Below are 26,728 nucleotides of genomic sequence, written 5' to 3'. Positions count from 1 at the left end.
TATATTTATTTTATGTACATCTATTATCAACAGCCCCTTTACGCGTTACTACTTTGCCGGTTGCCTTAGTTCGGAAGGCTCGAACCGACAATGGTTTTGAACTATCTTTCGATCTTTCCGAACCGACTGCTTTTTTAAGTGTGAGGTTATCATATTCCTCGACCCAAATTTCTGAGTTTCGATGCAATGCCAAATTTATTGTATATATTTTATGAAAAGATTCATAAAAAATCCATTGTAATGTACTAATAATTGACGCACATATGTTAAGTTAATTAAAAAAATAATTAAAAAAAAGATAAATATCTAGCTGAATCTAATCCAAAATGGATTTTTAAACAAATTATAAAGAAAATAACTAGGTCGTTTTTGTAACCTCGATGCCTTGGAAAAATAAATGAGATTTCAAGATTGCAGACTCAATTGCTCATTTTATTTTAACTAACGACTTAGCACAGTGCGTATATAATATGCTATATAAATATTATTTGTTGTTTATGTGTAATATATTTTTGTTTTTCAAATAATTTTTAAATATAATTTTCTATGCTTAAATGATTGTTAAATACATTAAAAAGTGATTTACCGCTTATGTAGGAATTTGTTGAGAGATATGTGAAGATATATAGATTAATAATTTGTTAAATAAATAGTTTTTAATAATGATCCAAATTTATTGTTATGATAGGTGGAATTATTTGGAGGAGTAAATACACCCCTCACAAAAATTTTCTTCTGAGCTTAAGGAATCTCAACTGATATTAACATCCAATATTAAATATCGATCTTCTGAATGCATCTAACAACTTGTATAATCAGTAGAGAAAAGTTCGATTTAACTCACTGAACCACAACTTCTCGATATCAGCAGGCAATAAAAATAAATGAGATGGAGAATGATAATTGTACGAAGACTTTTTAATGGAAGTTCGAATGACAACTTCATTCTATGTCTCATCTTCTTCTTCCGGAATATGCAAGTAGCACACACATCCAAATATCCCCATTAGTGCTCTGCAGTAGGCTTGCTGCTATCGTATCATTTTTCAAATGGAACATGAAAGTTAAGGGCTTTTTTGGTAACAAATTCACTAAATACACTACCACATTTACTGCTTCAACTTAAAACTCTTTGGGCAATTCTTCTTCGTGCAGAATACATCTTGTCATTTCCAGTACTGTTTTATTCTCCCCCTCATTTCCTCGGTTTCGTATGGAGTATGCGGAACAATAAGTTGATACTTTATTCCTTCTTCATCACATATCAATTTGAATTTCTTTGAGACATACTCTGCTTCATCACATATTTTTCCATGTGCTTTAAACTTCTTAAATTCTCACAATACTTTTGATTTTTGCTTCAAAAACCTCACCCTACAAAACATTGAGTAATCATCGATAAATAACAGAAAATACACGCCATTGTTCAAAGTTTTTTGTTCATTGGCCCACAAACATCAGAGTTTATAAGCTGTAATTTTTCAACGGTTCTCCGACTACATTCAAATAATGACAGTTTGTGTTGTTTACCAAATTGACATGCTTCACATAATTCATTCTTTTCTTTAATTTCAGGCTAAGTGCCTACTTTTTTGTCCGGGGCTATTCCAAACACAGGGCTTCGTTTTACAAGTCACTTAAACTCATTGTCACACATTATATCATCTTTCAATATAACACAATTCCCCATCAAGTCTCTAGTGGAATAGATATGCTCCAGGTAAAGAGTGTAGTCTCCTTCTGGCTACCTTTATTACTTATTACGCATCCAAATTCAAGGTGGCGAGGGAAACTGGAGGACTTAGTGTGTGTTTGTCCAGTTCTGATGGCCAAATTATTGGTGGTGGAGTCAGTGGAACCCTTACGGCTTCAGGCTCAATTCAGGTAAGGTAACCTTTCTACATTAATATTCTCGACGATGATTTCTTCAGTTTTTTGTCACGTCCCACTACAAAAAAAAAAATCATTTTGTAGGGACGGTTTTTGAATTTGCGACAGTTAATAAAAACCCGTCGCAAATAAAATATTTGCGACGGGTTTAGCGACAGTATAATAAACGGTTTTTCGCTAAACCGTCCGTCGCTAAGTTAGCGACGGTTATAAACTGTCGCAAAATCCGTCGCAAATTACGAGAAACCATCGCAAAATTTAGCGACGATGCGCCTTTAGCGACGTTGAGATAAACCGTTGCTAAATATCATTAGCGACGGATTATTTGCGACGGTTTTAGGAAGAGCTTGGGTCTCTTCACCTCGACGCAGTCCGACCCAAAAAAAAAGTTCAAACAAAAAAAGGAAGCTCGACTCATCTCGTTTCAAAAAAAAAAACTCGACCCAAAAAACAAGCGCGTCTCAATCACGCTTGTTTCAAGAAATTAAAAAAATAATTACAATATCCGATTACAAATTTGTAACGGGGTATTGTTGTGGCACACAAATCAATGGTGTGCAATGATGAATATTTAAATGGAGAGGATATTTGATCAAACTCGTCTCTTTGTCATATTTAGGTATTGGGTAGTGAGTTTTTATCTGATCGAGTAATTCGGGTACCCAATTTATTTATTTTTAAAAAAAATTGTTTAAATTTATATTATATAATATTATAAATTTAATTATAATAAATTAATCAGGTATAAAAGATAAAACCCGAAAGCCTTGAACTACCCGAAACCCAAATAACCCATTGGTGGTGTCACCGAGCTAAACTCACAAAAATATCAATTACACCCTATTATAGAAAATCTGAAAGTGGGAGGAATGTGAGAATACATTGGAAAGGAGGGGGTAACAAATAAAATCAACATACTAAAACCCTAGATAAACCCCGTAAGAGTTCAGGCCTGCAGCAATTCAGTCTATTCCCGTAAAGAAGCAAAATCCGAAAATTGTCATCGCTCACCAAAGGTGTTAGGTAAGAATCCTTCTATTTAGGTCATACAGTTTATGTTTCAATCGATTTGTACGTATGGAAGCACATATCGAAGGCCTCACTGGTGTTAATATCCAGAAGCCTGTGGGGCTCAAAAATTGTGCTATATAAATCATTGTGTCTTCCGTAGTTTGTAATCCTCTTCATGTAGATTTTGATTGTGTAAGAGGGATTTAACATTGGATGAACATTTTTCCATTTGATGAATTTGTTTCGAGCTTTTTTTCCCGGAGTTTCAGTGGAATTTAACTTGGATTTAGTGTGTGAATTTGTGATAATCTGTGGTGTTATATGTGGTTTCAGTATATGAATCATAACGACTTTATTTATCTATTTTTGAAAAACTTAGAACTGTTGAAGATTTCATCTTTATTTGTTTTCCTTTGTCTCAAATCTTGTTTGGACCTCCCATCATCTTATCGGAGTTTTATCTTCATATTAAACTATTTACCCTAAGATTTCTTCTTTCAATTAAAAACAATAGCAGCTATGTCGTTGAGGGTAGGAGATGATTAGGAAAAGAGAGGAAGATGAACATTACCACAGTGCATGCATGCGATGGATGCGAAACTATCCAATTATAGATAAGCTCCAGCCTAAGCATTGCAAACCTGTAATGTATTTCTTTTTTACGTCTCTGATTTCAGAGAGAGATGAAGAACCCAAAGGTTTTCTTTGACATTTTGATCGGAAAGATGAAAGCTGGACGAGTTGTGATGGAGCTGTTTGCTGACACGGCACCAAAAACTGCTGAAAACTTCCGAGTCCTCTGTACTGGGGAGAAAGGGGTTGGAGCTTCTGGAAAGCCATTGCATTACAAGGGTAGTAAATTCCATCGAATTATTCCAAGTTTTATGTGTCAAGGAGGAGACTTTACGAGAGGTAATGGGACTGGAGGAGAGTCTATTTATGGGATGAAATTTGCTGACGAGAATTTCAAGCTAAAGCACACACAGCCAGGGCTGCTATCAATGGCAAATTCTGGGCCAAACACGAACGGATCACAATTCTTTATCACCACTATTAAGACTAGTTGGCTTGATGGTAAACATGTTGTATTTGGGAAAGTTGTGGAAGGCTATGATGTGGTGAAGGAGATGGAGAAGGTTGGTTCTCAGTCCGGTACTACATCGTCCACCGTTGTAATTGATGATTGCGGTGAACTACAATGATTAATGAAGAAGGCTATTGTTATTAGCATGGAAAATTGCGAGCGATGTTGGCAAGATAATATATGGTCATAACTCTGTTTCTATTAGCCGAATGCGGAGATACTAATTTTCGGCTGTGAAATATGTACGTGGAAGTTTTTCCTTGGGCTTGGGTTAAGTTTTTAAAACATTTCATCCCATATTTAGTAACTTAATACGGCATTCGGTAAAACATTTTAAGATGTATAAAAAGATAAGCCACGTATTTATTAAGTTAATTCGGTATTCATATTTACTGTCTTTTATAATCGATCATTTTTTTTCTCTCTCTTCGAGTTTTTCTTTCTAATTTGTTTTACACAAACATTTTTAAGGGTTTGATATTAAACTAAGATAAATGCAAGAGTTTACTCAAAAGATGCCCAAAAAGTTATCCGTAGAATCAGGTTCTAAGATGGAAATTTATTACTTACCCGTTGTCTGGACGTACGTTGAGTGAGACATGGGAGATATTTAACAGTTAGTTTCGATGCTACAATCTGGGGACAGTGCTCCACAGTGATTTGAATGAACAAGATTCTCACACATATGTGATTTTAAAAAAATTAGTCGGTAGTGTCCCTATATGTAGGATGAAATCAACATATTTAACAATATATATCAACACGACAAATTTTCCGATAAGAAAGATGTTTACAATCAACGCAAATCTTTTTGTACATCTCCCATACAAGATCCAGCAACTTTCTACACAAAGTTGGACAACTTAGCGAGTCTAACGCAATCAAATATCCAAAATCTGCGTCTTTTCCTCCAAAATTTATTTATTTATTATTAATTAAAAGTAACAAGTGTGACAATAGTTTGCCATAAATCCTTGTGCTCTATTTGCTCCCACAATGTTCCACCATTTCACCCCCTTCTATACCACGTTCGTGATTCATTATCTTCTACACCAACTGAATATTCGCCATGTATTTTAGCCAAAGTACGTATTACATAATGTAACGCAAAGTATAGCAGAAATATATGGAGGTATTCTAATCCCAATCTTGGGGACCTGATTGATCTTCATAGTCATCTCTAGGAGGCCTAACAATCAAAACCACAGTCCCCAAGCTTTTCACCACCCCTATCTCCTTCAACTTCAGACCTCTCTCAACTCTCAACCCCTCCTCGCCACTCCCGTTCCCACCACTCACAACCAAATAAAATGCGTCATCGAGAGCCACCTCCCACCTCCCTCTATCCGCCACCACCAAGATTTCCTCCTCCGCATCCCTCCTCCTGCCTCTCCACTGCAATGCATCACCCGCCCTTTTGAAGGCCACTGCCACCCCTCCTCTCTTCAATACTGCCACTGGCTCCCATCCGGGCAAAACCACCCACCGGTTCCACCCCTTCTCTGCCTCAACGACCCCGAAATCTCCCACCATTCCACATTCCCATGGCGCCTCCTCCACCTCTACTCCCTTCCCCTCCGCCTTGCAAACAGGTAAAACCGCCACTATGCTCGACTCTGCTACCTCTCCCACTGACATCCTGACCACCGGAACCCTCACCATTTCATCAACAGCAGCACCATCTACTCCTTTCACTTCATCCTGCCCCTCTAAATCCACCGAAACTCTCTGCTTGGCATGTTCCGATTCTGACACCTCCAACGCCTTCTCCAATGCGGCCCTACTCAGCTCTAGCAAAGACGTCGATTTATGCTCTTGGGCTTGCCTAAAATACACGAACCCCAAACAATCCCCAGGTAAATTCCCATCAAAACTCTCCCACCCTTTCTCTGCATACCTCCGCGGGAAATCTTTCATAGATTTAGCCAACTCCCCAGCTCTCTTCCCATCAAAAGCATTCTTTATGATGAACTTCGCGGAAGAAGCGCGTTGTGGAGTGTTCAAGATTCGAATTTCGTAAAGAATTTCTGGGTTTCCCGGGGTGTCAAAAAAGGACGCGGTATCGGAATCACAAGACTGAACAAGAGAGTCGCGAACCTGCGAGGCGACAACGAGTCGGTTCTGCTCGAGAGAAGGAATGCCCGTGATCTCTTCAAGAGTGGTGGAAATGAATCCTTCTTGATACAGAGAGTAGATTAGAGGGGCGTACTCGAACCAGAGACCTAATCTACCGGAAAGGATATCGAGGCGGCCGTTGGTATCGAGGGATCTGTATTTATGTGGCACAGAAGAGGGCGGTGAGCGGTAAGGCCGGTAGAGTTTCTGTTGTTGAGACCTGTCGTAGGAGGAGGAAGGAGGGATAATGATGGCAGAGATGGATGATAATCTGGGATGAGAGGGTGGGGGAGGCGGTTGGTGACGGCGGAGGTGGTGGTCGACGGCGAGGAATGGGGTGGAGAGGGAGAAGGAGAGGGGTTTTGGTGTGAGGTAGAGCATGGCTATTGGAAGGATGGGGAACGTTATCAAGTGACTCCATCGATTGGGAGGTATAGGCGAAATATCTTAGCATATTCGAAAATAAAATATCTTCTGGCAAAATAAATAAATAATAATCGACAAACCTAAAGTCTTTTTTTAAATATATATATATATATATATATAAATCTTTTTCTTGTATTTTTTGGTTCAATTTTTTTAAATAAACATAACACCAACCGAGTCCAGATTTAACACTCCGAGAAAAACCATGAGAGGCTAATTCATCGATTGCACGTCTCAAAGGTTGGACCTGGAAACTCAAAAGCTGAGAGCCAAGATAGCAGATAAGAGTCACAATAGCTACTTCTTCAACAAACTGAGATGGACGCGATATACATCTTACAAAATAGCTCGATCGCGACATGAATCCATCGGTATTTTGATGCCGAATACGAATTCGGATGAAAAATGGATAATTTTAATTATACTCTCAAAATCATTCTTATGCATAATCATTATTACGATGGTTTTTCTTACACTATACATTATCCAACTTGTTTTTAGCAATTAAATTTTGAACATGAGTTGAGGTTAGCAGAATAAAGTAGTTGTAATTTTAGAATATCATGTTCGTCTTTCTTTAGGATGATGGAGTAATCTTTCAGTAAATATATATATATATATATATTTTTGCAATTTCATGCACTTATGACTGATGGGATAAAATACCAATTTTGCTGACTTTACTGATATTTTTTTCAAAACCACTTTTTTCTTTGTGGTTGGGGAAAACGAGATAAATCAAACCCATCAATCATCAAATTCTGACTATTTATTTATTTATTTTTTCCTATTTGGAGCTTTTGACCAACAAATCTTTGAACTTCTCAAGACTTTCAAAAACTTCTGGAATTTGTTGACCATAATACTTGCGAAACTGTACCATAAATTTATTCGTTACAATATATAATTTCAGACTGAAGTTTTCATGCATGCATGCATCTTGCTCACTGATATATATAGTATCGTGATTAATAACACATATATAAGAAAATTGTATATATCCACTTTTTTACCTAAAATATATTCATGCCAACACTCATTTATACTCATACTAGCAAGTAGTTTGATTTTAGTCAAGTAACTTTTTTTCTGAATCTCGCGAATGAAGAAAATATAGAGTGGTCAGAAGAGTTTTTCTGGTGAGTTTCAACCTCATCCAATATTATTACAATTTTATAAACGAGATTTAAAGAGAAAAAAAAAAACATCTACCCATCTATATTTCGACTTAATGTAAAGTTAAGATAGGAAGAGAAGATAACATATAAGACATTGTTTGGTGTATATGATAAAACATTGATATACAAAAAATTAGTTTCATGCACAATTGTTTTATAAAAATATATTGATATTATATTATACATCATTCAGCATCTAATCCACGAGTAAAATACATAATTATTTATAATTTATTATACATATCATAATCACCAAAAAAAACTTTTGACCATGCACAACTATCATTTTTGTGGCTATCAATCCAATGGTCAAACTTCCTCACAAGTTCAAACAGCTGCGTGACTAGACACTAATGTACATACATATACATGTGAGGCCAACAAGCCAATCCAGCACCACAAATCACAACACTAAGTTTCCTGCTACACCAATCACTTTCACTGCAGTCTGATAATTAAATATTTCTCAAAAATATATAACTTGATTAATAAATATATCATTTAATTTCACATTATAATAACCATGAATCCATTTTGATATAATTTTTAAAAAAAAATAAAAAAAAATCCTTTTGATATAATTTGCACGGTATTTGAAATCACCCGACTAGCTAGATACCATCCAGTTCCTCGTTTCAAATTCCCACATATTAATATTAAATTTGAGTTAGGATTTAGATTTTATTTGTTATGATTATTGTTTAAATTTATGAAAAATAATATAATTTTGCAGTAGAAAGATATATTTTCGAATTTTAATATAATTTAAAATAATATTATTATGAATGATGTATATATTTTAAAATACGGATTCAAACTAAAATAAACAATTTCTTGTAATATAATATCGATGGGCCCTATTTTCGATTGGTGCTTTAGCCAAATCGTTGGTGACGTCACCATATGCCGCCATGGCCAAAATGTGCTTTGACCCACGTGCAAGTGAAAAGTGATGATCATACCATATTTAGTTTTTAAAATAAATTGTTATATATATATATATATATATATATGTAATTAAAAGAATGAAATAATAAGCATTTTTGTCTAATTAGTACCACTCCCTTCCCGCTCCTATATATATAATTGTCTGTGCAACTTCAGAAACTAGAATTCTCACTTAACCAAATTAGACCAAGTGAACCCCTTACTCCAAATCTGTAGCTAGGTTAGCTAGCTATATATCTACACACAAACTTATCATATTCATTCATGGATTCTTCCTACCTACCTTACCCATTCTCTCATTTCTTGGCCGATTCGTCTTCATCGTTCGACGTGGCTCATTCTCTCGAATCCAAGTTCCTTCCTTTCAATGAGAATGACTCCGAAGAGATGCTTCTGTATGGAGTTTTATCCGATGGTCATGATCAGATCAATCCGTATTACTCGTGTGCTGGACATTTCATCGATGAGCAGGAGCAAGAGTCCGTCAAAGAACCAATGTATCGAGGTGTTCGGATGAGGCCATGGGGAAAGTATGCGGCGGAGATAAGGGACTCCACTAGGAACAGCGTGAGGGTATGGATAGGGACGTTCGACACCGCGGAGGAGGCCGCGTTGGCCTACGACCAGGCGGCATTTTCCCTGCGTGGCATGGAGGCGGTGCTCAATTTCCCCGTGGAGGTGGTGTACGAGTCTCTCAGAGAAATGGGTTGCACTTTCGAGGCCGGGAGCTCGCCGGTGTTGGCATTGAAGAAGAGGTACTCCATTCAAAGAAAGACGTGTAGAGATAATACCAAGAAACAGAAACACCAAAGCAAAGTCAGGGTCAACGAGAATATGCTGGTTTTGGAGGATTTGGGGTCGGATTACTTGGAGGAATTGCTTAGTTTGTCCGAGAATTCAGGGTCCACTCAATCTTGTCTGAATGAGAATGATTTTTATTTTTAAAAAGATTTTAAATAAATTAAAAATATATATTTATTCTTCTATCCTATTTTATAAAAAATAGGATACGATTAACCAAGGAACACCAACTTTTTCTTCCAACTTTACTCTTATATGATAATAATATTACACTTTGATTATTTTTTTTTTAATTTCAACACACACTTTTTTTAACAATTCAAATATCAATTTAGTTCCTCCATAATTTGTCAAATTTCACTTTAATCCATCGATGATAATAAAAAAACTATACACACATCGCGTGTGCATAGTAAATAGTTTATTTGAACGTTGTTGCACTGATCATATATTATTATATTTACAGTTGCTTTCAAGGACAAATATGTAATTCACTTATTCAGTCAATATTTGCATTTCTGTCCCATCACCATTCCCATTCCCATTCCCATTCCCATCCCACTGAGAAATGGATACATTTATTTTCTCCGCTAGGAAATGGATATAATTGTTCTTTAAAACATATAAGAGATGGATATAATTACGTTTTCCGAGGAGGAATTGGTTAATAATATTGTTTGCACAAAATTTGTGTAGACGTAGGCATGCCGATTAAGTGCAAGTATATCAAATTGAGTAAAAATATAAAAAAAATCTAACTTTTAAATATAAAAAAGACACTGAACTTATAATTTGATCGTTGGTTATTATATCTTAAGTTAATATGCTCTAAAAACAAAAACATATGTATAATGAAAATGACGCTGAAATTTATGAAAAAAGATTGAGAATTAGTCACGTGACACGACTAAAAGTGAAAAACATGTAAATTACATGATCAAATATGTGATTCTCTTCTACGCTGGCAACCTTAACTTTTTGTCATCCAGTTCTTCTCCCTCGTTGATCAATTAACTAAATAATTAATCGAGTATTTTTTTAAAAATTTGTTAGTAGATTAATCATTCATCATTTTTGGACTAAATGGATTTTTTTATCCATTTGACTTTAAATAAATTCGAATTAAAATCCAAATATGGAAAATATATTTTGTCGCTAAAGTTTATTTATTTGTTTGCAATAATCCACTCTTATCTTTAATTCTTTATTTATCTAACGATTTTCACTTCATTAAGTTAATCCTCTATGTTCCAACTTAAAAACCGGTTTGAGACTTTTTTATAAGTCAATTTTATAATATATATATTTAATTCGACCTGATTCATTAAAAAAATATTATATTATATGTTAAATTATTATTTTAAATTTTAAATATGAAATGAGTTAACTCGTCTTGCGGAATAGATTCACGAGACTCTATGGCAAAAAACACACTCTTTCAATTGTATTATTATTATTTGTTTCAATTGTTTCTTTCTTTTAGAGCATATTATTATTTCTTACCAATTATTTTGAAAAATTCTGAATTCGGGACAAAATCCACCATAAAACCTTAACCCTGATCCCTAATATACTAATTCGACCACATTTCTTACGAACACCAAAATTCCTCAAATTTCATGGCTTTACCACTGATCCAATTCCCCAACACTTCACAATTGCTTCCCAGGAAATGCTCCCTCAAAGGTGGTTCACCTACTTTAGGTCAATTTTCCACTTCATTTCTCAGGTACAGCATTTGTCGTGCCATGGAAATTCACATCAACTTCTTTTGGTTTTTCCACACCGTTTGAAATGAGGGTATCGGTTTAGGATTTCTGTAATTTATCCAGTGAGCGGCAAAGGAGTGGTGTGTGCTGCTTTCTCAGCCGCCGGCAGTGCTGGTACAAACAGTGATTTTAATCCATACGAGGTAATTTAGTATGCACCTGTTTTTTTGCTACATTTGTGTTATTTAGGGGTGTCCCAGTAACTCATTCGATCACTTGGATTCTCGGAAATTTTAGTTGTTAACTTCGAAAATGCTTCTCTCTAGGTTGCTCCGGGGTACCAGTTGGTCCAACCACAGTATAATTGATTTGCTAATTTTTGTGTTTCATCCAGGTTATAGGTGTGAATCCCCTCGAGGGATTTGATATGGTAAAGGCAGCTTATACGAAAAGGCTGAAGGATGCTAATAGGAGAGGTGATGACGACACCGCCGTTCGAGTAGGTTAATCATAAATATAATTTACCATTATAAGTTTTTTCAAACGTATTCTGAAGATGCTTGAATGTTTTAACCTTTATATACCATATATTTACTGGTAAATTGTCCTTTTTCAGTTAGAAAAGGCCTATGACGCAATAATGATGTCGCAGCTGACGAAAAGGAAGAAAGGCGAGACAGTTGGTCCCTTTAAGGTATGTTTTTTTTCGTATTCTTATGCATGTGTAAATTTTTTAATATTAAGACCAGTGGCCTATAAATCACCGGTCACGGATTTGTCTCCAATCATAACTTAAGGAAGAATATTAATCATACAATGTCATACATAAACAAGTTCGTTCCAAGTACTATTTTATCTGTAAGGTTGCATTTGCATATATTAATTTGATTTGACTAGAGAGATTTGTGAGATGGATTACATAAGCTTAATTGGATTTACTGTATGAATTTGAAATAATTTTATTTCAAAAACTTAAAATTCAAATGTTTCTCAAGGGGGGAATGTATTAGAGAAGTCATTTTGTGAAGCTCTCCATCTAAAATATTGTCACTCTTCAATCCTACAAGAAGAAAACTTCAAACATAAGCGAAAGGCATTAGTAGGACAGTTTATCCAGTTGGAAATTGGGTTTGGTGGTTAGAAGGTGCAAACTTTGTGTTCTGGCAATTTAGAGCAATATAAGTTTAGGGTTTAACAGAGAAATAGTTCATGTGTAGACACTTTCTCAGAAAAAAAACTACTTAATTAGGAATTTAAGATGCCTGGTGCCAAATATCATTGGCTATCAGCAAGTAGATCTTGTGATCGATGAGGATTCATTTCTTATACACCATGTAGTTTTCAACCATATGATTCTCTGTTAACATTTAATTCCTTTGATCTAATATTTGCCTTTTTTATTTTTATTTTTCTAAAATCTGTTTCTGAACAAAGCTCAGGTTTCAAAGGATATAAAGTATGCTGATAAGCAGCCAATTGTCCCGTGGGGCCCAAGGTATATCTTTCTATCGAGCAATGCCAACATGTATTGTGGAAATTAATGCTATTGCAAGTTAGTCAACTGGTTGTCGTCTTTAACCTTCATTCCTCGTTCTTTTATTTAATAAATGCACAACTAGCTAGGAACTGTTATTCGATCATTCTTACTCTATATTATCTATCAATACTTGGTTTTTGCGGTTTTCTATACTATTTCCACGGATCTGTGTGATATTTAGATATCCTGCTGATTGGAAATAGTGTTAGCTTCCAAGTTATAATTCATGGTTCTATTTGATCTTTTCTGCCCATGTCTCATTTTCTCCTGCAGCCTAGGAACATTTTTTTATTGCCTTAATGTGACTCTCTCTCTATCCATTCGTCAATATTTCAGGTTTGCCAAATCTGAGGTCAAAGATATACGAATTAACATGGCAATATCAGCTGTATTTGTAAGTAGGAATTTGGCAGTGGTTTATCTTTTTTGTTGGGTTCCGTTTTGTTTTCCATGCTGGAATATAGGAGTTAGAGTGGGACAGATCAACTATTATATGGCATTTACTGGGTCATTGACTGATCCCATGTTCTCCTTATTTTTCAGACAGCTTGGATATTGATCAAGCGTAGCGCAGAGTATAAACCTTTGCAATTTATAGCCTTCGTGTTTGTTTATCGAATTTTTGAGAAGTTAAAAGCATTTGAACCCCCCACATCTTCCACTTTTACGGTAAAGTTGTGACAAAATTGTTGAATGCTTTTACGCTTGTGGTGATTTGTCCCAAAAAAAGGCTTATTTTCTCTTTTAGGGAGATATCATTCTAGAATTATTTTCAACTGGCCATTTTGATCTTTAAATGCAGGAAGAAGGTGAGGATGAAGGTAGAATGTTGCGAATGGGAAAAAGGCTACTCCGATCTCTGGCCCTGGTTTTTGGTACCTTGGCTTTTGCTTCTTTGGTAAGCTTAGCAATCAACTTTTCACCTGAAAAGTTAAAATCAGAGATAGTATTGACACCATGTACATGCGAGATACCTGAATACATCTTGGATCTATTTATGAGTTCATGTTTAGATGAAACATACATATCTTATTTGTAACGAGGTCACATTTCTGATCGGTATTGATCTTTCCTCTGTTCTATTTGTTCAAAAGGCTTAATTAGTGAAAAATCAAGTTTCATTAATGTGGTACTGACATCTTGCCAGATAACCTTGCATTTGGCATGAGTGGACAACCTCCACATACTAGCGACAGATGCCCATTATCTGATCTGTGATAAAAAAATCTCCGTCAAGCCGAAAAGATGGCATCATTTATCTAAGCAGGATTTGAGTATTTGATTCATTTATCATTTTGTTTTTCCATAAACCATTTCTCGAATGATCACCAGTTTTCTAAATCATTATGGTTCATTAATCCTTGCTTAAATCGGATATGTTCAATGATTTTCAAAATCCAGTTATTTAGGTTAAAGTTAGTTGTATTCTGTTTGGCTTATTTGGCTCAGTTTGTTCAGTGACAGTTTCTCTAATGTTAAATTGCAGGGATACACTGGTATTCTGAATGTAGTTGAATATTCACTTGGCTATATACCAGTTTTCTTGTACAACAACCAGGTAATAACCATTGTCGTCCACCACATACTTTCTTTGGATTAGATATTTGAAAATGGTCAAATCAGATTCATTTAAAAGGATCTTCTATACACACTGTAAGGCCCGGATTTCGCACACCCAAACCCACACAATATTTGTAGAGGTCAAAGCTTGTTTAAAGTACCGATAACCCATATAATCAACACAAGGCCTAAAATTTATAAAGAATCATAACTTATTTACTAAAAGGAAATAATGAGTCAATCTCTCAAACATGTCAATGAGTAAATAAATCAGTCTTTCAAAGGACTAGCCAAAATATTTAAAAAGAAATAATCCACGAATCCTGAAAGAACTCAAATGAAAGAATTCAAGTCTCCAAACTCTATGGAACATCCTCTGTGTCATCATCTCCTCAATGATCTCTTCTATATATTCGACGTATTCATCTCCCTCATTCAGATTATTACCTGAAAACAAAATTATTCAGTGCACTCCTGTATCTAGCCACTTAATTCGATCTCAAGGATAACGACAAAAGCTTTCACAAAAAGTTTGGTAAATAAAACTCCAGCAACTATATATTACTGTTTAAATCCATACAATGCAGTATCCTAAATATTGAGAAGCTAGCTGACCGAAGCATTCTATCCAAGCCTCAAAGTTAGGATGCTATTATTAAGTTTTAAGATAATACTTAATACTTAATTTGGAACTAACCTCTTCCAATACAAAATACCAATCATTTAAACCTTGAACCAACAATGATAAATTGAAACTATTCTAGTATATAAATATATGTATATACGTAATTGAATTTTTTTTAAAACATGGTTAACATTAAAATTAATCATTTGATTAATTAGTAATCTTTGTGTCACAAATTCAGCAACCCATTTCCTTCTTCTGTAGAACCGACCAGCTATCAAGACATCACCTAACACCCAACAATATTTTTTTTAACAAACCATTTCCATTTACAAACGTATTTAGTTGTCAAATAATTCAAAACACATCATTTACGTAGCAAGAAAATCTGAAATTGGTTACTGTAATTTATGAACTACTAAGAGCCTAAATCATCAAAGAAACCTTAATAAATTATATCTTATGATCGAAAATCTTAAGATTCTCAAATTCACTTGTTATCCTCTTTAAAATATTTTCCTACATACGCATCAAGTTTTGATAATAACACAACCACCCAGAAAATAATAATTAAACTTACCTTAAAATAGTAGAAATTAGACGAGAATAGAAGATGAGCAAATTTTCTCCCTCTCCTACTTTTCCTGTACTGATGGAAGACGTCTACTGTTCTAGTGAGGTTTTTTTTTGTCCTCAATTTATGTTTAAATCACTAATGGGCCAAATTCAATTATTTAATGTTTTATTTTAAAGCCCATTAACTTTTATTAGCATTAAGATTAAATATATTAAAATACGTGCATAAGCTTTGGGGTGTTACACACACCAACTGGATGTTTGTCATGCATCATAGACGTGGCTCATGGGGGAAATTTATTACATTCTGCGTGTAACGTGAAATTTGTTTGACGTAGTGCGAATGATCTGCTGTTCATTTAGACGGCCTAAACTTAGCACCTCACGCAAAATGGCATGCATCGTATCAATTCAAAAACTGCCATCAAATTAACTGCGATTTAACTCTGTTTCGTCTCAGGAACTGCTTGTGACCGCGTCAACGGCGCTCATGCTCTACGTTCTAGCCTCATACTATCGGTGAAAATTTTCCAAAGTTGTTAACGATCCCACTGTTTCTCTTGGTGAACAGCTAGTTTGGCATGGAATTCCTGAGTAGAGTATGAGAGGAGAGTTTAAAACCCGGCTGCACGAGTTCGGATGATTGGGAGTTGAACGAGGGTAGATTATAATAACTATACATACTAATATTTTCTCACGTGCGTTTTGTGTGTGTAATAATAATATGCTATTAGACTTCGTCCATAGAAACGCCCATCTTTTTGCTGTGACCTAGAAAAAACTAAATTGCTGGTTCTACAAAAAAATGTCATCTGGTTTTCTCCCATGTGTGTTTAAGTGGCTGATATTCGATTTATTGAGCTTTAACAAATAATCAAATATTCATTCATATGCAGTTTTTCTGAAACTTTTAATTTGCTTAAACAAAATATTCAGACATACGCAGTTCTATTTCTCAGAGTACGTCAAATGTCTTGATAAAATTGATGTTCGAATTATACTAATGATGAAGTAGATGCTACTAAAATTGAATTGGACAAGGCAAAACTAGATATGTCGAAAACGCTACCCGCCACATAAATAGAAATAGGCCGTCAAGACTGTTAAATTAAAGAACAAAAATGATCAAGTTCGTTGAGTCGGCCTGCAAAATTACACCTACACGTGTGTGTATAAAAAATCTTCCAAATAATGTTAAGGTATTTCAACCTTTTTCACTGAAGAAACCAATTTTTAAGTTACATCTGTTAAACATGACATGATTCGCCATTGCATGGGTTCCAAAATATTATCTTCAATCACTTGGGCATCTCCTTGCTCTGAACACACCCAAATGTACCACAACCGTGGTAGAAGCAGTGTGCTTACCAAGAGACTTCATATTACTTACCCAACTCAATTGTACTGATTCCAGCTTCCTTCTTTCCATATTGCTTAAAATTTACCTTTTTCATCAACTGATCTTCACTCTCCCACTTATCTCCATTCGGTGGTATCATCCCGGCCGCGGTGTAAGTACCGCTAACACTGAGCAAATCAGCAGGATGTTCGTCACAAATGTTGTCCAATTCTTGCTTCACACGGCCCACCAAATCAACTTTCCCATACACTCTACAGGCCCCAAGCAACGCACGCCAAGCAGTGGCGTCCCTCTCTAATGTCAACTCCTTCATCAGATCGTAAGCTTCTTCCAGCAATCCAGCACGTCCCAAAAGATCGATTAGACACCCGTAATGTTCAGTCTTCGGATTCAAGCCATACACAGTGACCATTCTTCTAAAACAGCTGATCCCCTCCATTACCAGTCCTCCATGACTACAAGAACTCAATAAGGCCAAGAACGTTACCTCATTGGGCACAAACTGTTCCTCCATTCTTTGAAATAACAGATCTGCGCGTTTTGATTGGCCATGAACCCCCAAACCCGAAATCATGGCAGTCCAAGTTTTTACATCTTTATTCTCCATCTTGTCAAAAACGTCGGTTGCCTTCTCGAGCAATCCACTTTTAGCATACATGTCAATTAGAGCCGTGCCAAGAACCACATCTAATTTTAACTGTAGCTCTTCCACATAATCATGTACGTATTGACCAAGAGCTAGGGCCCCAGATGCAGAGCAAGCAGAAAGCAAACTTACCAGAGTAGATGAATTAGGCTTCAATCTGCTCTGCTCCATTGAACGAATCAATTCCACCGCCTCTTCTAAAAGGCCAATATTCACGTACCCATCGATTAAACAGTTCCATAAAACAACATCATTCTTGACATCGGTTTCATCGAAGATCTGTCTAGCCGAATCAATGAATCCATGTTTCCCGTACATAGAAATCAAAGAAGTGGCCACATTTAAATCCAACAAAAACCCAACTTTTACGCAAAACATATGTACACACTTTGCTAAGGAAACATTTATGGTTTCACTAATAGCTGATAAAACGCCAAGAACTGTAGTCACACTAACACTAAAACCATCCCTATACAATTTAGTAAACAAATCAATAACCACATCAAATTTAGACGCACAAAGATAGCCACCCATTAAAATGTTCCAAGATACCAAATCTTTTCTGTCGCCCAATTCAACAAACAGCCGATGGGCATCTTCGATCCCCCCACGAACACAATAAAAATGTAAAAGAGAGTTCTTAACGTTGAGAAACAAATCGAACCCAGATTTCATAGCAATGGAATGAACCCCGATCCCAGTCCAACCAGCCACCAAACAAGCACAACATTTCAAAACGGAAACATAAGTGAACTGATCAAACAAGAAATCTTGACTCCGGCTATGAACCCTCATGCGATTGAATAAAACAATACCCGTTTTCGGTTCATCGCTGATCGAGTACCCTCTAAGCATTACATTAAACATATAAATGTTTGGGCTTTTTACATTCTTGAAAATAGAGTCCGCGTAGCTGATGTCTTGCAATGAAGAGTGTGCAAGAAGCTTGCTCAATGGAAATGGAACGTGGTCGAGACCAGCTTTGATCATCAGACCATGAATTTGAGCAGTTTGAGAAGTTTGCTTGCATGATTGTAACAGAGAAATGAGCTTTTGATGGTGATGGTCTGAAGAAATTGTTGTATAATATTGATGATTCGTGGACCAAACCTTGAATTTTCCAGACAATCGCGTGTTGATATATCTTTTGCTCATGAGCCGGAAGAGTAACTATCAGCAGGGAGTTTGCTTCAAATTTGGCTTCCATGCAGTTAAAAGTCGGTGCACACGAAGCATACACAAACATGGACAGATCCAGTAAAAACGATTAAAACAAAGTCAATTTTTCTTATGAAAGATTAGGATCTCACTCTTGATCCATTTTAAGTTTTTTTTTAATCCAAACTCACCATCACTTCCCTCCACCGATCGCCCACCGACTGCCTGCCGATCATCCCGCCGCGGATAGTCCACCTCCATCGGCCGCCCACCCCCGCCCACGGCTTCCTCCTACCGGCCGCCTGCCAGTCGACCGCCTCGCCACCGACAATCACACCGCCGGCCGACTACCACCCACCACCGTCGACAATCACACATCGACGGCGCAAAAGTTGAAGGACAATTTTGTCAATTCATCGAAAAATTATTAATTATCACATTCTTAACTATTATACCAAACATAATATTATTTTATTATTATATATTATATTTCTACTTCAATCATTTTTTTATCATTTCTCTTTTAATCATTTCATAATTTTATCTTCCAACCAAATGTAGCCTTAATTGATAAATACTCGGGTTTTGTTCGTTTAATAATAAATTCTGGTAGAATTTCGATCCTTGTCTTAAATTAAAACAAGTAGGCATGCACTTTATTTTTTACCTCTCATCTTACATTAGGGGACCAAATTTTTTATTTTTATTTTAAAAAGACACTAGGCTCTTTTTCCAAATCTCCGCTTAAAACAAGAGGTGTTTATTATTTAAATAATATAATGTAATTAAAAAAAATAAAAAAAATATGTCCTTGATCTTAGATGATGAAGCCTGATTCATCTACTCTGCTACCATTTTGGTTTGTGAAAAGTATGGTCTTCATGTTTATTATGAGGAATGAATGAGTTTGCATATTACCGAACGAACGAGCGTGCAACTTCTTCCCATTAATTGAGGCAATAATCCCTTCAACAGTTCATATGTATGCCTTATAAAAACATGTGTGCATCGGTTGAGGTCTCTGAACTTATCTTTTTTGTTCATAAACAAATACACTATCGATTGTGAGAGAGAAGGTTTTGAAGTTCACGTTTCCTTGCCAAATATGTGGTGGGGTGGTCCCTGAAGGGTGGGCCGTCTCTTTGATATGTTTGTTTTGGAAGAAATCTGCGAAAGTGCTAGCTCGCTGATTATTAATAACCAATGAAATATGCATATATGATAGGTTTGTAAAATAATGACGATTGTGAACTTGCACACACGATCTATTTGTAAAATAATGATGATTACGCATATGATTTATGATCGTAATAATTAATAGATCAAATTGATTCATAAAATTTTGTTATAGTTTTTAATTATTATTTGGATAATATAATTATATTAAATATACAATTTATATAAATAATATGTAAATTTTTTAATATTTAAAATGGATTGGATATTGTATTCACGAAGAAATCATACGAAAAATATAATTTATCTGGAAAAAGATAAATTATTTTCATAAAAACTAATTTGTGTCACAAAATAAGAACTATGAAGGCCTAATCTTTACATTTAGTATAGATTTGTTAGCTCATGACAATTATATTCACGATTCCATTTGGTATAACTGATATTGTCGTATTCACAAATGAGCATGTCCAAGAATTTAATGGAAAGAGCAACCACAGAGAGTGGGCACCCGTTAAATTACTAAGAATTAAAATTCTTCGAGATAACATCTTTTATATCATATCAACACATATTCACACTCTTATCCAAATATAATAATCAATAAACATTTTGGGGGAGAGGTGGGGTCTCGCTTGGGTTCGAACTTCGAACCCACTTAAAAGAAAAAAAATCTCCAAACCCCACCCCAACTCAATGTCGTGATAAAGAAAAGGTCGTATCATTACCGTATCGATCATAAATTATACATCCCTGCAATTGTACATCCGTCGGTGTCCCAACATTACAAGTACATGACACAGTGAATTTGGCACCGCATTGAAAATAAAATTATGCATCAAAGCACAATAGACGGCAAAAGAAGGAAATATGGGATTAAAACCCGTCCTTGGCAAGATGCTGCGATCGATCCAAATCATACATGATGTAAACTACAATTTCTTAGCATAAAGCTCACAGGTTAGTATGTCATTCATAGAAGTAGCAGACCTTCCAGCACCCAAGACAGGAACAAGGTTGAATATTGGCTCTTTATCTGTGTCTATTCTCAGACTCATCTGACTGAATTCATTGAATACACGAGTGAAAATCGTTGACAATTTTCCATGGGAGGTGCAAAGAGTTGTTGCGAAATAGATTCTCAGCGTCTAGAAAGAATGAAGTGTGAGTGAGAGAAGAGGAAAAAATTAGACATAACAGCAGAAGAAACATCCACAAGGATGAGAACTGAAAGCTTTCTTATCCTCAATAACTTGATCGACCATTTTATGTTGCTGTACAAATTATATTATATATGCATTTTTCATTATTTATATATGAGAACCAGGATTTTCGGGAGAACGAGATAAATAATGCCTCAACTATAATTGGTCTCAAGAGAACAGAAAACTAACCACAATATCATCCCAAGCGAAATCGTTCTCCAAGAGGACTTTATCAATAAGATAAATGCAGAATTCCGCCATCCTTGCAATTTGAAGTTCATGATCAGGTTCGCAATTTGGTTCATTATAAGGTCTTGCAGATAGTGAGCAGATCTTAGCTACAACTTCCTCTGTGACAGATATGATGGCAGTGACTAATCTTCCAGGAACAATACACTCACGACAACACTCACTATGCCAGCTTTCATGCTGAAATCCCCAATAAACTTGCCTTGTATATGGATCTTGTTTGGCAACCACAGTTAGAATCTTAACATTCTCCCCTGTGTAAAGCATGGGCTTTACTTCCACCAAAGCTCTGAGGATTAAAGTGACGATAATTACTACTTACTAGAACATCAATCATGCACTCCGCAAGTTGTATAACTAAATTAAAAAACATATCTGCAAGTAGGCAGGCAGGAAGGAACGTAGGTTGGTCACCTTTTAGGCAGATCAGGAACAAGAACATATAAAACAATGGGGTCACCCACAAGTGGCATGGAACTGCTTTGGCTATCTGACCGTAACTTCATTTGTGTTAGAGAAACATTCTTCTGATTCTCAATGGCAATTCTGTCGGATGAATTCAAAGATTTCGAGCAGTAAATGATCAGGAAAAGAGCAGACAAAGCTACTGAACAGTTGAAACAATTTGCCACAGCTTCAGTATTTTCTAGAGCTTGTTTAAGCTCAGAAGCAGGACCTTCATCCCCAATCAACATTGTCGGTGGGTCAAGCCCCAACTGTCCCGCCATGTAGAGAACATCGCGGTGCAAGGTAGCCTGGAACATGTATAATTCAATAAATGAGTATCTACTAAACAAGTTGCAAACAGAGTTGAGGGATAGGCATCTTTTAACTGCCAAAAACAAGTTTCTGTGAAGATAAATAGATAATAATTTACTAAACCAGATATAACATATCCTCGCCTCAAGGGCACTTCCTACGGTACTAGACCAACAAAATACATGTGTAGGACCGAGCGGTTGCCACTTTACCAAAAGCTATAGCTAGTGGTAATGGTGCAACTCAAACTTTTTAAACCATACAACAGCTCAAGCAACACAGTTCGATCGCTCTACCAAGCAGGGACAATTATTGCACCAATAATCTCTTTTCCACTAATTGCACTTCTTGCAAAAAATGAGAATCGAACCCATAACCTTAGCTCTGATACTAATTGTAGTACCAAGCAGTTGCCGCTTTACCAAAAGCTATAGCTAGTGGTAATGATGCAACTTAGATCTTTTAAACCATACAACAACTCAAGCACCACGGTTCGATCGCTCTACCAAGCAGGAATAATTATTGTACCAATAATCTCTTTCCCACTAATTGCATTTATTGCAATAAATGAGAATCGAACCCGTGACATTGGCTCTGATACCAATTGTAGGACCGTGCGCTTGCCGCTTTACCAAAAATTATAGCTAGTGGTAATGATGCAACTCAAATATTTTAAACCATACAGCAGCTCAACCACTACGGTTCCATTGCTCTACCAAGCAGGGACAATTATTACACCCAACAACATGACTACATTTCACCATGTTTAGGAGTCACAAAAGCTTCAGGTTGCAAGGAAAAAGAAACTGTGACAACATTGCTCTTGAAAGGCATCTAACCTGGCTGTATGGACCAATACAACTAGGAGCCCAGCACGAAATACTCTGAACATGCAAAACATTCTTAGTATGATCATTCGACACCAAAACTTCAATACAAGCTTTTCCCAAACCAACTTGTGATAGAGGAAGTTCAATAGTAGAACGTGAGGGTACACCAAAACGACAATTTTCCTGTCTAATGAATTTCACATAAGCTTCATTTGCTCGTGCAAACTCATTCATATCGGCAATATAGAGATGAATATAAAGAACATTCTCCCAAGAACAAGTAAATTTGCTGAGAAGCAATTCAATTTTTGTTAGAACCGCCTCCATATCTTCTTGCAAATCTGTCAAATTAAGAAACCAGAAAACGAGCACTTAGGATAGATGTGGAATTAACTATTTCCACTGAATCATTTCATCATATTTAATCAAACCTGATGAGGTTTCAGAGGCAAGCCAGCAGGCAATGGAAAAGGTATCGTTCTTCTTGGATTTTGATATGTGAAATTCTTGCTCTGCGACCAGCGCTAAGTCAGAAATCACATCATTTTTTGGGCATTGGGGTTCACAAATATTTTGACAGTCTCCCAGTACTTCACATACTGAATCAAATTCTCCGCCAGTGACTTTGTTGCTTGTAGCACTATCATCGGCAGGCACTGATCCCATCTTCTTCTCCAAATGGTACTCCAAGGGATGGAGGACCCCAACAGGAGCTATTTGATCTGGCGAATGTAAGAAAACTTCAAATTTATCCAGCATGATTCGAGCATTCTGAAATGGACCTATACTTTAATACATTTGATGAGAAAAGGTAGCCCCTCCCCCCACCCCCAAAAAAACTAACTAAGCATAAGATCTTCCAAATTGTACCAACCAACACAATCAGCGAAAAAATTGAGAAGCTTACTTTGAAGAGAGGACAGTCCAGAGTTAGAGTTTCATATTCTCCACCTTCACCGCAAACATTTATCCCATACAACCTGCCAATAAACCATTGAGATTGTTATAGCCAAGAAGTAAAAAGAATTAGTTCATCAGACAAGCATACTTTTTTAGCTCATGAAGATGGGACTCCAACTGTGTTATTTCCTTCCCCAAGTGCTTTGATGGGTTCAAACCTATAGCTGCTACCTATAAAAAAAATGATGACGAATAGAAACAAGTTTCGGACCAAAAAAAAAGATTTATCTTTGCTAGAGGCGGGTAAATATCTGCAAGTCAAACTATGGATAAATAAAAATTAGACTTTGAAATTAAATGTTGCAAAGGAAAATGCTGAATTATGATTCAGGCATCAAATTGTAAATATTGTACATCAAATAAAACGCAGGCCGAAATAAATAATGAGAGAGGTGCACAAAAGAACCACTTCACAATCTCTAAAATAAAAAACCAAAAGTTAACTGAATCTTATACCTTTACTGTAATAGCAATAATTCCACTTCTTATCTGGAAACAGATAAAGGCAAAATCAATTGGTGTTAATAATTTAGTAATTCTTACCATTTGGAATACAAACAAAAGAATTAACGATAATGATTCACATTGTATAGACATCAATATCATGGATAAAATTTACCATTTGTTGAAGGAGAGATGACTGATCTTGCTTCCACAAATACGCCAAAGAAACAAGACCCAACCTAGAACAAACGCTTTCCACACGTAGCCTTTGATAGTCAGATGCAATTGCACCAGAGGAGACTGCAGAAATGGAGGGAATCCGTCGTTTCACTTCTTTTAAGATGATCAACATATCTTCAACTTCATCCCCAAGAGTTCTACTGTAATTAAGGCCCTGATTTCTGACAAGCCCAAAATAACAAATTACAAAGTGGAAATGCCCTGTCAAAAAATTGAATTACCAGTAAATATCACACAAACTTCATTAGGTACATCTCTAGAAAGCAATAAAATTCACATGCAGCAATAAGCTTCAAGCCTGTCAGATAAACTAGCTCGGGTGTTAAATAATCATCAAGAAATTAGTGACAGATTGCAAGGTGAAATGTTAAGAAGCGTGCGACCTGGAGCACTCACACCACACATGGACACAGAGATAAACACTGCTGACTATATCTGATGTCATAATTTTGACACGATTATAGAGATATTCGTGAATTTACTTGTGACAAATAAGTCTTTTCATCTTTCTTCATGCTTCGTGGCTTTATTAAAAATCTTTATCTTTTATAATGTCTATAAATGAATTCAATGAATAGCTCACAAATGATCTCAAGTATATGATTACTTTGACTTGTATATTATTCTAACCAATTAGGTTCAGTTAGAACTAAGAAAAAAACATTCAAAACGAAATCGTAGCAATATATATTCAACATCACAACGCCACAGACCCTCGCATCGCAGAACAGGATTTCCCACTCAACATGCTAGCAGGAAGTTACAAAACTCATAATAAAACACAGTGTTTTGCCAAAAGCTCCCCGCTTAAATGACTTGCCTGCTAGATCCTTGAATTCGTCTCCGAAATAAGGGAATCCCCATACATTGTGCATAGCTGACCACTATCTGGTGACCAACCTGCAAAACATATTCATCAATAACAGAATCAAATCATCGATGATTTCACATTGCCAGTATGATAAAAGTTCCTTCAAAAACACAATTCCTCTGCTTCTATGCGAACTATTTTCATGGATATCTCCAGAGATTGTAGCAGATTAACATATGTAAAAGTTTATAATAAATAGAGTTGACACAGGACTTAAACTTACTGTTTGATACATGTAACTATCAAGCTCATCTTGGGCATCATCGACAGGCATCAAATTCGCCAGTGCTACTATCTGCAATTTATTTAAATTTAAACAAATTAAAATGCACAATCCAAGTTAAATTACACGCGCAGCATGGGAAAAGATAGACCTGGTGACCGTATTCTTGGCATTTCATCATAGCGTAGCAGCTGTCCTTGCCGCCACTGACCAGCGCCACAACCTGCATTTTTCCTTGCATTCCGCCGGTTGACTTCGACCGAATAGGGTTTTGATCCAAAGAACAATAAAAACAGTTATCAAAATAAAATAAAAAATAAAACGAAATTTACGTTACCTATTCTTGCCGTTGATTTATATTTAAATGAATATCAAAATATAATTGTAATAAATATCAAGAGATTATATTATAATTTTGATATATAAATTAAAAATAAATTGAAAATTAAAAAATCAAAAAAATAATCTCATGAGAATTGAACCTAAAATCTAACCCCAAAATACAATGACTTTATCCGCTGAACTACATATAACTTACATTAAAATGTGAACATTTTATTAATATATATAATTATTAAAACAGATCCATGACACCAAAATTAGTTACTCTAAATGTCTCAAATTTAATAGAATAAATATAGATATTATAGATATTTAAGTTTACGAAAAATACAAGTATTTAAAAAATATCGCATTTATTCTTTTATATCCGTTATTCTTTTATATTTGTGAAAAACAATAAATAAATATAAATAATTTTTTAAAATTATAAACTCTGATCGAATTTGTATTTATTTTATATTTCACACCTTTAATTTTGTATTTATTTTACGTTATGAGATTGAATGTAAAAAAATATAAACTTGAGAAACGTATGTAATGTTAAAGTTATTAAATTTATTTATTAATTTTTATAAACTTCGGAAGATATATGTAATATAGTTATTTTTTTTTAATATGACAAATATTAAATAATTAAATGTAAAGAAATACCCAAATGTCAAATCCCGCACTTTTTTTTTTTTTGAAAAAACATTTTTTGTTTTCTAAAATTCTAAATTTCCAATTTTAATGATGTTTAAAATAATCGAAACCTAATTTTATAAATGGACAAATCTAGAATTATCTTGTTTTATCTATCGATTTT

General features: G+C 35.5%; 6 protein-coding genes across 8 annotated transcripts; 3 read left to right on the top strand and 3 right to left on the bottom strand.

Annotated features, from left to right (window-relative positions):
• The first annotated feature begins 2,756 nt into the window (after positions 1 to 2,756).
• Positions 2,757 to 4,377, top strand: LOC142525450 (peptidyl-prolyl cis-trans isomerase CYP19-3-like). Its single transcript, XM_075629747.1, has 2 exons — positions 2,757 to 2,913; positions 3,579 to 4,377. The coding sequence occupies exon 2, from the start codon at positions 3,585 to 3,587 to the stop codon at positions 4,101 to 4,103; it is 519 nt and encodes a 172-aa protein (XP_075485862.1). The 5' UTR covers positions 2,757 to 2,913; positions 3,579 to 3,584; the 3' UTR covers positions 4,104 to 4,377.
• A 348-nt stretch (positions 4,378 to 4,725) lies between these two features.
• On the bottom strand, positions 4,726 to 6,534 carry LOC142524648 (rubisco accumulation factor 1.1, chloroplastic-like). Its single transcript, XM_075628696.1, has one exon. It carries the CDS (start codon positions 6,479 to 6,481, stop codon positions 5,123 to 5,125), a length of 1,359 nt encoding a protein of 452 aa, XP_075484811.1. The 5' UTR covers positions 6,482 to 6,534; the 3' UTR covers positions 4,726 to 5,122.
• A 2,302-nt stretch (positions 6,535 to 8,836) lies between these two features.
• Positions 8,837 to 9,608, top strand: LOC142524649 (ethylene-response factor C3-like). Its single transcript, XM_075628698.1, has one exon. It carries the CDS (start codon positions 8,917 to 8,919, stop codon positions 9,595 to 9,597), a length of 681 nt encoding a protein of 226 aa, XP_075484813.1. The 5' UTR covers positions 8,837 to 8,916; the 3' UTR covers positions 9,598 to 9,608.
• A 1,364-nt stretch (positions 9,609 to 10,972) lies between these two features.
• LOC142525244 (protein CHLOROPLAST J-LIKE DOMAIN 1, chloroplastic-like) lies at positions 10,973 to 16,283 on the top strand. Of its 2 annotated transcripts, XM_075629466.1 has the most exons (10): positions 10,975 to 11,182; positions 11,266 to 11,365; positions 11,557 to 11,661; positions 11,779 to 11,856; positions 12,602 to 12,657; positions 13,036 to 13,093; positions 13,243 to 13,368; positions 13,502 to 13,597; positions 14,186 to 14,257; positions 15,921 to 16,283. In XM_075629466.1, exons 1-10 carry the CDS (start codon positions 11,073 to 11,075, stop codon positions 15,981 to 15,983), a joined length of 864 nt encoding a protein of 287 aa, XP_075485581.1. In that variant the 5' UTR covers positions 10,975 to 11,072; the 3' UTR covers positions 15,984 to 16,283. The 2 variants fall into 2 exon arrangements, with proteins under 2 accessions (XP_075485582.1, XP_075485581.1); XM_075629467.1 differs by lacking the exon at positions 13,243 to 13,368 and having other exon boundaries at positions 10,973 to 11,182.
• A 277-nt stretch (positions 16,284 to 16,560) lies between these two features.
• Positions 16,561 to 18,724, bottom strand: LOC142525404 (pentatricopeptide repeat-containing protein At1g26900, mitochondrial). The gene has a single exon (XM_075629691.1). It carries the CDS (start codon positions 18,619 to 18,621, stop codon positions 16,843 to 16,845), a length of 1,779 nt encoding a protein of 592 aa, XP_075485806.1. The 5' UTR covers positions 18,622 to 18,724; the 3' UTR covers positions 16,561 to 16,842.
• Positions 18,725 to 20,500: 1,776 nt separating this feature from the next.
• Positions 20,501 to 25,885, bottom strand: LOC142524811 (diphthine--ammonia ligase). 2 transcript variants are annotated; one of them, XM_075628920.1, is made up of 12 exons: positions 25,733 to 25,885; positions 25,582 to 25,653; positions 25,308 to 25,387; positions 24,423 to 24,688; positions 24,260 to 24,292; positions 23,892 to 23,974; positions 23,751 to 23,823; positions 23,275 to 23,614; positions 22,853 to 23,184; positions 21,669 to 22,009; positions 21,195 to 21,543; positions 20,501 to 20,948 (listed from the first exon to the last, which is right to left on the bottom strand). In XM_075628920.1, exons 3-12 carry the CDS (start codon positions 25,360 to 25,362, stop codon positions 20,733 to 20,735), a joined length of 2,088 nt encoding a protein of 695 aa, XP_075485035.1. In that variant the 5' UTR covers positions 25,363 to 25,387; positions 25,582 to 25,653; positions 25,733 to 25,885; the 3' UTR covers positions 20,501 to 20,732. The 2 variants fall into 2 exon arrangements, with proteins under 2 accessions (XP_075485035.1, XP_075485034.1); XM_075628919.1 differs by having other exon boundaries at positions 24,423 to 24,648.
• Positions 25,886 to 26,728: the final 843 nt, after the last annotated feature.

The sequence above is a fragment of the Primulina tabacum genome, chromosome 14, assembly GCF_025594145.1.
Source record: "Primulina tabacum isolate GXHZ01 chromosome 14, ASM2559414v2, whole genome shotgun sequence".
In the NCBI taxonomy this organism is placed as follows: Eukaryota; Viridiplantae; Streptophyta; class Magnoliopsida; order Lamiales; family Gesneriaceae; genus Primulina; species Primulina tabacum.
The sequence above is the reverse complement of the archived record's forward strand: the minus strand, read 5'-3'. Positions and strand labels throughout refer to the sequence as shown.